At 44.5% G+C, this 12,884-nt stretch overlaps 1 protein-coding gene across 2 annotated transcripts in view; it reads right to left on the bottom strand.

Annotated features, from left to right (window-relative positions):
* Positions 1-12,566, bottom strand: part of Pan3 (poly(A) specific ribonuclease subunit PAN3) — a 150,726-nt gene extending 138,160 nt beyond the window's left edge. For both annotated transcript variants that reach the window (XM_004659981.2, XM_004659982.2), the window contains exon 1: positions 12,059-12,566. In XM_004659981.2, the coding sequence (XP_004660038.2) occupies positions 12,059-12,551 (493 nt within the window). In that variant the 5' untranslated portion in view covers positions 12,552-12,566. The remainder of the gene's footprint in view (positions 1-12,058) is intronic.
* Positions 12,567-12,884: the final 318 nt, after the last annotated feature.

The following is a 12,884-nucleotide window of genomic DNA, read 5'->3' as shown; positions in this document are numbered from 1 at the left end:
CTAGCTTCCAAAACTGAGGTAATAGATTTGTTAATTATGCCTACCCAAAGGAGGATACAATAAAACCATATAATAAAAATAAAAGATTAACTAGGGATTACCAAACCAAAAACATATGCTAAAGAAAATATCCCTGATGCGCATTAAACTCAAATATTTCAACAGCCACAATAAAAGAAAAATGCACATTAAAAGTTGCCCACCTAGTGCTATGGTTTGGATATGGTTTAAGCATATAACCCAATGCCAGTGTGCCAGAAGCTTGGTCCCCAATGTGAAAGGGTGCTGGAACTTCTGAGAGGGGCAACCTGGAGGTAGTTGATTGGATCCTGGTGATTCTGCCCTCAGAAGCAATGAATGTTGTTCTCATGGGAGCCTGAATAGCACCTCTGAGAGAGATGTTTTACAAGGGCAAACTGGTCCTCCCAGAGGGCTTGGCCTCCTTCCTTGCTATGTGATCTCTCCTCTACCGTAAACTCCTGCCATGAAGCCATCTGCCAAGGCATGCGGCCAACAGGGTCCTCACCAAAGCCAGCATTATTTGACTTATTCTAGACTCCAAAACTGGGAACTAAACAAACCTCCTGTGTGTGTATGTACATATGTATATGTATATACACACACACAATATATATACACATGTATATATGTGTTACACACACACACATATGAAATAGGAACTCGGTTCAGGGCCTATCACCTAAAGAAGTATATATAATACATATATATGCTCATATAACAATGGGAAACAGAATTAGTAAAATAACAAATACCATTTTACTACAGTGAAAAGAAAAACCCTTTTCATTACTAATTTTCAGAGAAATTACCAAAATGTTTTTCTATATGCAGCACTGAAGATCTTCAACAGTTAAAAATATCTCTAGAAATGCTTTTTATGCACATTCTCAAAAGCAGTGTTGCACATAATATTAAACCACAATCTGAGGTTATTCCATTAAAAAAAAAAAAAAAAAACATGTGGACTGAAGAGATGGCTTAGTGGTGAAGGCACTTGCCTGAAAAGCCAAAGGACCCAGGTTCAATTCTCCAGGACCCACATAAAGACAGATGCACAAGGTGGTGCATGTACCTGGAGTTTGTCTGCAGTGGCTAGACCTTTGTGCACCCATTCGTGTTCTTCCCCCCCCCCCGTGTGTGTGTGTGTGTGTGTGTGTGTATGTGTATCTTTCTCTTGCAAATAAATATTTTTTAAATGTTTGAGTGTTTGAGGTATTTAGCTTTCCAGTAATTTAACCAGACCAATCTTTCCCTCTAATTGTGATTCTTTACTTTGAAACAGTCATTTCTTATTACAATGTACAGTAGATGCACAGACAGACAGATAGCTAATAACACCAGCAGCCATGCTGTTTGGGGGGTGCAGTCTCAACAGTCCTTTAAGACACATAGGACTGTGGACCTTTCTCAGAAGACTGAGGGAGAGGAGAAACAAACCCCTTGAGATTATGCTCGCTCCAGCCTGCACAGGAGCCAGACTGTGCATCTGCCCACAGAGCCATATATAAGCGCACACACCAAGAAAAATAAAATGTAAACAAGTCCTCCATAAGCCACCAGTATGTAATTTCTCTAGCTCTACGGTTCACATATTTGTTTTGCTGTTGTTTTTTGAGATAGGCTTTCATGCTGCCCTCAAAATCAGCATCTTGCCTCAGTATACAAAAGGCCAGGATTACAGGCATGGGCTGCTGTGCCCAGCTTGATATGCATCATTTACAACCACATGCTATGCTCATTGCTTTGTATGTATCTCAAGCATCTCTCCCCACTTATAACAGAAAGCTTAGCTTATTCTACTTTATTATTCTAAATTACACAACATCTCTAGTAATAGGAAAGTCACTGTTTTCAACTTTTCACTACTTTCAACTGTGTCTCTATAGGATATCTAAAAAAATACTGGCACTGGAGATGGCTCAACAATTAAAGGCACTTGCCTGAAAAGCCTGCTGGCCCAGATTCAATTCCCCAGTACCCACATAAAGCCAGATCCGCGAAGTGGTTCAAGCATCTGGGGTTTGTCCTCCTCTCCCCATCCTGCTCTCCCTTTCAGCTTCCCACTCTCTGCTTGCAAATAAAAAATAAAATACCTCATCCTGCACTATAGTGAAACCTTGTCTCAAAAAAAAAAAAAAAAGAAAGAAAGAAAAAGGAAAAATAGGTATCCTATTCAAAACCACTCTAAGTTTTTCTGTCCCATACTTATCCCTCTGTACCCTCCCCATCTCAGTTGATGGCAATTCTATCCACCCTCCTACTTCAGTGAAACCAACCTTCTCTGACACTCAACAGCTAGTCAGAAATTACACTGGCTCCACATGCAAAACAGCTGCAATCTGTTAACTTTCTCAGACTGCCACTGCTACAACCTGCATGAGGCATCAGCCCCTTCAGCTAGATTGCTGCAAGGAAGAGTGGTTCACTTTGACTGTCAACCTGACTGGATTTGCAAACACTTTGGAGACTAGGAAAGCTCACCTCGGGGTGTGCCTGTGAGGGCATATTGAGAGATGGTTACATCATCAGGGCTCTGACCTAAACAGTGGATTAATCCCTTGATGAAGTCACAATATTGTGGCCTTATTGGGAGGCAATAAAAAGTAAGTGGGAGCTGGAAAGATGGCTTAGCGGAGAAGTTGCTTAACAGCAAAGCTGAAGGACCCAGGTTTGATTCTCCAGGACCCACATAAAGCCAGTACAGGTGGCTCATGTGTCTGGAGTTTGTTTGCACTGTACAGAGAGCCTAATACTGCCATGCATTTATTCATTAATTCATTCCCTCCCCCACCTCTCAATTTTTTTTTAAAAGTAGGTGGGGTCTAGGAGGAAGCAGGCCACTAGGAACATGTCTTTGGGGGACTGTAACTTGTCCAGGTCCTTTCCTGTTGTGCTTTCTGGCTCCCGTGAGTTGAACAGCCCTGTGATGCTCTCTTAACCTGACATGGGACAGAAACCCCTAAAACTGTCAGCTAAAGCAAATCTTAACTCCCCTTAAGTGCTATCTGCCAGATATTTTGGTCACATCATCACAAAAGGAACTAAGATATCTAAATTTTCTTCTGCTTTCCCTTAGCCGAGAAGGCTTTTTAAAAACTAAGATGAACAAGGGCGCACGCCTTTAATCCCAGCACTCGGGAGGCAGAGGTAGGAGGACCACAGTGAGTTCAAGGCCACCCTGAGAATACAGAGTGAATTCCAGGTCAGCCTGAGCTAGAGTGAGACCCTATCTCGAAAAACCAAAAAAAAAAAAAAAAAAAAAAAAAAATAATTATTTTTGACTCAAAAGCAAAGTGTAGTAGTTTGAATGGAAAATGGGAGCCTCATGTGTTTGTAATAAAGCCTCATATTTGATTCCCAAACTGGTAGAGCCTTTGGGCAGTGGAATCTTACTGGAGGAGCTCTGCTGCAGGGGAGGATTTTGGGGTGCTACACCCAGCCCCACCTGGCACACTTATCTCAGTTCTTCCTCCTGCTGACACCTGGCTGGCTGATTCTGCAGTGTTCTCCCTGCTATGGTGACACTCCCCTTTAAAACTGTAAGCCAGAAATAACCCTTTCCTTCCATAAACTGCTTCTGGTCAGGTGTCTTGTGCCAACAGTGAGAAAGTTAACATACAGATACAGATATAGATATATAGATATAGAGCCTTAACTTTTCCCCTCTTCCTTCCACATCAGCCTTATTAGTCTTATTATGTCAAGCCCTTTCAATCACTAAGAATGCTCTAGCTAAGCCTGAGGTAATCATTCTCCTACTACAAGCTTGGACCTCCCTCCAGTTTATGGCCATGTAGTTTATGGTCAATTTGGGACAGCCCTTCTACTCCCCACTGACTCTCACTCAATTCTACTACTTTTGAACAGTACTTGTCATCTTTCAACACGCTGTCATATTATTGGAGTTACACTTACAAGCACTGCCCTCTCCACTAAAATGCATAGTCCAAAAATGAAGGGATGTTTACATAGTCTGTTCATTAATAATTCCAAAGATTCTGAAAGCGTACCTAACACAAAGTAAGAACTCAATAAATGTTAAATATATGAATGGATCTCCATTTATTATTAGTCCAGACTATACTAAGTTGAATGTGTGCTGTAATAAATTTTTTTATGGAACTTTATTTGAGAGAGAGAGAGGTAGACAGAGGGAATGGGCATGTCAGTGCCTTCAGGCACTATAAACAAATTCCAGACACATGTGCCACCTTGTATGGGTCCTGGGGAATCGAACCTGTGTCCTTTGGCTTCACAGACAAATGCCTTGGCCGTTAAGCCATCTTTTCAGCCCTATAATACGTTTTTTAATGTTTTATTTATTTTGAGAGAGCAAGAGGCAGATAAAGATAGAAGCAGAGATAGAATATGGGTGTACCCAGGCCTCTAGGTACAAATATCCAACAAACAATCTAATATCACATAAAAATCTGTTAATATAAGCAGCCATGTAGAATAAGGTAGATTTCTGCATGTGAATGTGGAACAAAATATAAGCTAAACTGGGCATGGCAACACATGCCCTGAATTCCAATTCAAACTGAGAGAGACTAATTGGAAAGAAGGGGTTCAATTGAAGGGTTCGGGGAAGATGACAAAAATAATGGGAATTGGGCTGGAGGAAAGGCTTAGCAGTTAAGGCATTTGCCTGCAAAGCCAAAGGACTCAGGCTCAATTCCCCAGGATCCACATTAGCCAAATGTACAAAGGGGTGCACACATCTGGAGTTCATTTGCAGCAGCTGGAGGCCCTGATGTGCCTATTCTCTCTGCCTCTCTCTCTTTCTGTCAAATAAATGAAAATAAATATTAAAAATAATGGGAATTATGAAAAAACACATTATGTACATGTTTGACAAATGTAAATAAATCAGATTCAAAAAATTTTAAAAAAAGAAAAGGAAATCTACAGTACATTAGGCTTTCATGTGTATATTCACACATCTGTATGTATGAGTTAGCAGAAGGGAAATATAAGCATATGAAAATATAGGTAAAGCATGTTTTTGAATAGATACAAAATCAACTATGAAGAACAACTCTTCTAGACAGGGCGCTCAGAGAACTTAGAAGAAAGGGAGATTATTTTCTTTTACCTTTTTATGCTATTTAAAAGTCTTTTACATAGATTTTACATCTTTAATTTCTAAAATATTTTAAAATTTTATTGACAGCTTCCATACATATGTACCCTTATTATAATTTCTAAAACATTATTCCTACCTTTTTATTGTTATGTCTTAGGGTTTTTTGTTTTTGTTTTTAAGGTAGGGTCTCACTGTAGCCCAGGCGGACCTGAAACCCACCCTGTTTGAAGTCAGCAAACCTACCTCTGCCTGTTAGTGCTAGATTAAAGGCGTGAACCACCTCACCTGGCTTTAATCCTACTTTTTAAAGCTGGATTTTTCTCCCCAACTTTTAAGGTATAATTAAAAGGTACTTTTAGAAAAACAGGGGACAATACTTTGTTTTTAAAAGATAAAGCAATTTAGACATGAAAAAAAGAGACGAGCTTCTTTTAGGAAACTATAATGTATATACCAACCAAACTTTTTGAGATCAGCATGCCGTTACCTAGACAATGAAAACACTGTGCAGATACTTTTAGAAGTTGTGGAGAAAGAAGAATTCTAAAGATTAAGCAGCTGGGCGTGGTGGCACACGCCTTTAATCCCAGCACTTGGGAGGCAGAGGTAGAAGAACCACCCTGAGTTGGAGGCCACCCTGAGACTCCATAGTGAATTCCAGGTCAGCCTGGGCTAGAGTGAGACCCTACCTCGAAAACAACAAACAAGAAAATCAAATTAAAGGCTGGGGGCATACAGCACAGTAGTACAGTTCTTGCCTAGCACATACAAGGTCAGAACCACAGCATGTGCAAGCCAACCAATCTAAAGTAGAAGAATGAAAAATCCTGAGTAGGTAAGTGAACAAATAATCATGAAATGCTTCTTAAGATACTACCACAAATCTTTAAAATAACATTTTTAATTATTTTTATTTATTTGAGAAAGAGAGAGAGAGCAAATATAGATGTGCCAGGACCTCCTGCCACTGCAAACAATCTCTAGACATATGCACCACTTTGTGCATCTGGCTCTACATGGGAACTGAATTTGGGCCATCAAGCAAGCTTTGCAAGCAAGCACTGAGCCATCTCTCCAGCCAATATAATACCACTTTTTCTTGGTACTATACTCATGGGTTTGAACCCCAAAACACATGTACTTGCTCACGACCAAGCTTTCTTATCCATATGCTAATTTTTGAATTGGAATAAATTTATTAAGATGTCATTAAAAAGTACAATGCCCAGAGGTTATTTTTTACATTTATTTTAACACATTTCACACTGATCATATCCCCACTTGGTCATACACTCTGCCCCAGCCCCAGTCCCCCCAGGGCCCTCGTCAGTGGCATTATCAGTATTCACTATGGTCTCATGAACACACCAGTGGGGGGTGGGGGGGTGACAATGTCTCACTCCAATACTGTGTCTCTTCCACTCTTTCCACCCCCTCTTCCACAATGATTTCTAAGCCTTGGAGGGCATGCGAGATTTTAAAACACAGATATAAACACAGGGGCTGGAGAGATGGCTTAGCGGTTGAGGCAATTTCCTGCAAAGCCAAGGGACCCAGGTTCAATTCCCCAGGACCCACATAAGCCAGATGCACAAGGTTGCACATGTGTCGATCACTCTTTTGAAGTGCTGGAGGCCCTGATGTGCCCATTCTTCCTGCTTCTCGTGTCTGTCTCTCTCTCTCTCTCTCTAAAGAGATGAACATGCATAGAATAGAGAGCAAGGGGGGAGGGGAGGGGAAGGAGGGAAGAGGAAAGCAGAGGACAGCTTCACCATATGATGCACTTAGAATGCTGTGAACACAAAGTGGTATAAATGAAGGGGGGGGGGACTTAGGAGACAGAGGTAGGAGGATTACCTTGAATTTGAGGCTACCCTGAGACTGCATAGTGAATTTCAGGTCAGCCTGTGCTACAGTGAAACCCTACCTCAAAAAAACAAAAACAGGGCTGGAGGTATGCCTTAGTGGTTAAGGCATTTGCCTGCAAAGCCAAAGAACCCAGGTTCTACTCCCCAAGGACCCACATTAGCCAGATGCACAATAGAGCGCATGTGTCTGGAGTTTGTCTGCAGTGGCTGGAGGCCCTGACACACCCATTCTCTCCCTCTCCCTCTCTCTCTCCCCTTCTTTCTGTCAAATAAATAAAAATTAAAAATAATAATAATTCTCATGAGGTCAGATGGATATGAAGAATAAAGTTTTACAAATGGAGACCATCTCGTTGTAATATCCCAAAAGATCTGGTTGAAACATGTCCATGTCTAAGGACTTTAAGGAAGGCTAAAGTTAATGAACTAGGATATCTGGCAGAAGAAATTTCTAATCAAAACACAAAGGGAAACTGCATACAGCAAGACATAAGAGGAAAGGCATGAATTAAAGACAGAATTGTAATCTGAATTGAAAGACTTAGAAAACCTGCACCTCGTCAAATAAAAGAAAGAAAAGACATGTTTAGAACTGTACATCAAGAATGTAGCCGAACTACCCACAGCTGAGATTAGTAAAACATTCAAGGGACCATGAAGACACAGAGAATGACTCTGAGGACATTTCAGACATCTCTGAAACTGCCACTCCCATCACTGGTTCAAGAACACTAAGCTCTAGGCTCAAGAGAAATTTGCCTCAGAAATGCATCATGTTTTGGGGCTCACCTGTATCTGATTTAGATGAAACTCAGGGCTTACTTTCAATCTGACACTGGAAAGAGTAGTTAAAAGGCTTTAGGGTTACTGAACGGGAATGAATTTTGCACTGTGAGACGGGCAGTGTTTGGGGGTTCAGAAGCAGAACGCTTTGATTTGAATGTGGTTCCTAAAGTTCATGTGTTGGAAAGTTAAATCCCAATGCAATGGCAGCCTAGTAAGAGGTGATTAAATCACAGGGGCTCTCCTCTCAAGAACGAGAGACTGGATCGCTTATCTCAAGAATGGGCTTGGTGGACATCCTCTTGCTCTTTCTGCCTTGGATGATGCAGGGTCAAGGCCCTCTCCAGCTGCCTGACTCTTGATGGTAGACTGCTCAGCCTTCCAGTGAGAGCAACACTGCTTTTTTTTTTTTTTTTTTTTTTTTTGGTTTTTCGAGGTAGGGTCTCACTCTGGCCCAGACTGACCTAGAATTCACTATGGAGTCTCAGGGTGGCCTTGAACTCACAGCAATCCTCCTACCTCTGCCTCCGGAGTGCTGGGATTAAAGGCGTGCGCCACCACGCCCGGCAACACTGCTTTTCTTTTTGGTTGTTTAAGACGGTCTCATGTAGCACAAGACGGCCTCTATTTCTCTTAATTTTATTTATTTGAGAGAAATGGAGCATGCCAAGGCCTCTAGCCACTGCAAATGATGCATCTGGCTTTATGTGGGTAATAGGGTTTCAAACTCAGGTCTTTTGGCTCTGCCAGCAAGTACCTTAACCACAAAGTCATAAGTCCAGCCAATGGCCTCTAACTTACATAGCACCTTGAACTCCTAATCTTCCTGCCTCTATCTCCCAAGTGCTGGAATTACATGTGTGCATCACAGTGCCTGGTATGTTTCTTTATAAGTTGCTGTCCATCTGTGGTTTTCTTGACAGCAACACAAAATACAGTAAGTTATATTTGATATGGGTACTTCAGTTAAGTCCAAAATCAAGCTGGCATGATGTTGCACCTCTTTAGTCCTAACACTCAGGAGGTTGAGGTAGGAGGATCAATGAGAACTTGAGGCTAGCCTGGGGCTAGAGTGAAACACTGCCTCAAAGAAAGTTCTCCTTCCCTCCCCCCAAAAAAGCTTAAAATCATACATCATGCATATATCAGATAGAGGCCAAGCAAAATATTTCTACAGGGGCTGGGAAGATGTGCTCAGTGGTGAAAGGCACTTGCTTGCAAAGTCTGCTGTCCCAAGTTCAAATCCTCAGTACCCACATAAAGCCAGATGTACAAAGTAGACCATACAACTGAAGTTAATCTGCACCAGTAAGAGGTGTGTCTCCTCCCTCCCTCTCTCTCTGTAAATAAATTTAAAAATATATTTCAAAAAAATATTACCACAGGCATATCCAGTTTATTCCATAGCAGATAAGCTCAAGACCTCACTCAGCTGCAGAAATACTGTACATTCTTACATTAAAGACACCCAAAGGTGTCTCATGAGCACAGTAGGTAGCACATTAGTGCTGTAAGGCCCACGACTACACTCCAAGCACTTGAGAGGCTAAAGTAGGAGGATCCTTGTGAGTTTGAGGCCAGACTAGGGCTACAGAGTGAGTTCTAGAACTGCCTGGGCTACAGTTAGATCCTGCCTCAAAATAAAATAAAATAAATAAAAAAATAAAATAAAAAGTCACCAATTTTACAAGCCCAGGTCAATAACTAAAAAAATTTTCCCTAATACCAATACTTAGAACACATGTCTATTTCAATTACCTCATTTTTAACTATAATCTGAAAGACACAACATAAGAATACAGTCAAAGTTAGAAAAAGTAAAAGTCAGACAACTAAAACATAAAAATTCAGACTACCTGCTGGGCACGGTGGTGCACACCTTTAGTCCCAGCACTTGGGAGGCTGAGGAAGGAGAATCACTGTTGAGTTAGAGCCCAGCCAGGAGCTACAAAGTGAATCCTAGGTTAGCATAGGCTACAGTGAGACCTTGCAAAAGAAAACAAAAAAAATTCAGACTACCTATTAAATCACCAATACAGCTGTATTCCCTGATTCCTCAGCAACGTTTCTTGCCATTCGCTATCATATGAAGCAATGTTACTCATTCCACTCACAGCCTAAGTATTACTGCAATACTAAGAAGCAGAAGAGAGGAATGTTGGCCAATCATGTTGAAACAGAATCCAAATACATGTCGGCCATGAAATCAGACGAATGCTAAATGACTTGAGCATCACCTGCCCTCTCTCTATGGCTCGCACTGACTTCCCTTTCTAAGAGGGCAACCGAGCCCACCTGTGAGCCACCACTGCCTCCTCCACCTAAGGTGCTGGCCTTCACCCCACCTTCAGGTGCTTGTGCTGCCCTATCTTACACGTCTGAACACCACCCTTTTCCTGTGGTAATAAGGCCTTAGAACGGCACCTGCTAAAAAGATTAGCAATTTTAAAAGTACTCTCTTCCTGGGGGTAGATACAGTTCTGTTTCAATGGTAACTAATCAGACTTTATTCTTAAACTAACTTGAGCTGTAACTCCATTCAGCTAAAATATGGCTAGAAAATGCAAACTCCTCAGGGGATGATGGTGCACATCTGTCATCCCAGCATTCATAAGGCTGAGTCTACAGCGGATCCAGTTCCAGGACAGTCTGAGCTACATTAGTGACCCGGTCTTTAAAAAAGTAAAATAAGAATTTTCTAGGAGGGAGGAAAGACTGCCACTCAAAAGTTCTAAACTGCAGCAATAAAGTATCTAGTCTCTGTAACATCTAAAATTAAAAATTGACTTTCTGGGCCGAAGAGATGGCTTAGCAGTTAAGGCGCCTGCCTGCAAAGCCAAAGAACCCAGGTCCCATGATTCCCCGGTACCCACGTAAGCCAGATCGCAAGAAGGTGCACGCATCTGGAGTTCATTTGCAGCAGCTGGAAGCCCTGGTGCACCCATTCTCTCCCTCTCCCTCTCTGCCTACTTCTCACTCTCTCTCAAATAATAAAAACAAAAATATTTTTTTTAAATTGACTTTCTTAGCATAGGAACCTCACTAAAATCTATCTATATTAGCCAAACCCATCATACCAAAAGAAACACAATCTTTCGGAAACAATCGAATACACACTAAAACATGATATTGTCAAGGTCCCTTAGTTTTAAATTTTAGGGCAGTGTCCAAGTGAAACTTGCTATCAGAGTATTTCAAGATCTAAAAGCTGTTCAGAATCCCCAAAAAATAGAATTCCACTTACATTACTTAATAGGCTAAGAAAGGGGGAAAGGCGGCCCCTACTTTAATCTTCCAAGGGAAACATGCCGTACAGACTGCATTTAACTTCTAGTTTCACCCACACTTAAGCTGCGGCCAACAAATAATAAACAAAAAGCCAAAAAAAAAAAAAAAAAGCAGACAAGCTAAACCATCAGGCAAGTGCTCCTTGGCCCACCGAAGGAATGATGCCCAAGAAAAGCTTAGCAGATATAACGTCTCGGGGTCGGACAGGCTCCTGACACCCAGTGAATTTATTCTAGCTTTCAGGACACTACGTGGAAATGCACATGTCTTGTGAAATCCCTACTCCAAAAACACTCCATTGAACTTGTGCACCAGGAAATCTGGGCTCCTTATCCCTCCGGAATCCTTAGAAAGCAACTCTTGCCTGGAACAACCTTTCTCCAGCAAGCCTTCTGCAAACTTTCTGCGTCTTTTCCAGGCTACAGTAGCAACACACACACACACACACACACACCCACCCAGGCCAACCCCGCTTCATTACCCCGACACAAGCACCCCAGAGTGGGCGAACCCCAACCTTCCGCATCACACTCCAAACCGGGCACGCAAAAAAACACACGTGCTCTCAAACCCGGCCCCTTGGCGCGCGCGCGCGCGCACACACACACACACACACACACACCACCCCGGAAACGACACCCCCTTTTCTCACACTCCTCACGCCACAGCCCATCCCCCTAGCTCCCGGCCCGCCCCCACACGCATCTCCCCGGGTGCACCCACCCACGTTCCGGGACCACGTCGGGCTCGTCCCCCCTCCCTCGGGGGTGGGTGGAAGGAAGGGGGAAGCAGGAAGGAGGAAGACAGACAGACACACACACACAAGCATCATGCAGGCGGGCTCAGGCCCGGCCTCTAGGCCTCGGCCGCGTCGCCGGAACCCGCGGGGGCCGGGCTCGGTGGCCGCGGGGTTCCCGTAGGCAGCAGGGCCTCATCCGGGCCCCCAGGCCCATGGCGTCTCCGTGTGTGCGTGTGTGTGTGTTCCGTCCGCCCCCGCTGCGGCCACACTCACTCGCCAGCCTCGGTCCGTCGTGTCCCGCTCCGCTACCTCCTCCGGCCGCGGACCCCGGAGCCCCTAAATCCGGTTTCTTGGCTCCCGTAGGAGGGGGAGCAGCAGCAGATGCAGCAGCAGCCGCAGCAGCAGGAGCAGGAGGTCCGGCTCCTCCGCCGGGGACGGCTCCGGGCGGAGGGAACCCGGTCACGGCCGCCGCGCCCGCCAACGCCAGGGGGACGCTGTTGCTATGGAGGCCGAGGCCCGGGGCGGCCGGGTCCTCATGCAGGAACTGACACTCCTCCCCGTAGAAGCAAGTCTTGTCCTTGGCGTAGTAACGGCAGTACTTGAGCTTCACACCCGCCGCGGGCGTCGAAGTCGTCGACGTCCCCCCGCCGGGGACACCCCCGATCCCCGGCGGGGCCACCACCGCCACGGCCGCCAGCGCGGACGACGGAGACGGAGAGGCGGCGGCCGAGGGGGGCGGGAGGCCGCCGCCGCCGCCACTGTTCATGGCAACGCCGCCGCGGCCTCGTCTTCCGCCGCCACCATAGACGAGGGACGGAAGGAAGCCGCGGCCGGCGCCGGATCCGAAAAATAAAAAATAAAAATAATAACAACAGAGAAAATAAATAAAAAGCTTTTTGGGGGGACGGGCGGGCGGGCCTGTCCCGCTGCGGGAGCCCGGAGCCGCCCGGGGAGTGGGAGAGGGGAAGGGATGGAGGGAGGGAGGGGGAGAGTTAGGATTCTCTCACTCGGCTTCTCGCTCTTCTTAAAGGGGCCTCGCGGGGTGGGCCCCACACGGGGGTGTGTGGGGGGGGGAGGGCGCGGCCCCTAGGCCCGAGGG

Source organism: Jaculus jaculus, chromosome 7 (assembly GCF_020740685.1).
Source record: "Jaculus jaculus isolate mJacJac1 chromosome 7, mJacJac1.mat.Y.cur, whole genome shotgun sequence".
Classification (NCBI taxonomy): domain Eukaryota; kingdom Metazoa; phylum Chordata; class Mammalia; order Rodentia; family Dipodidae; genus Jaculus; species Jaculus jaculus.
This window is presented reverse-complemented; position numbering and strand designations above follow the sequence as displayed.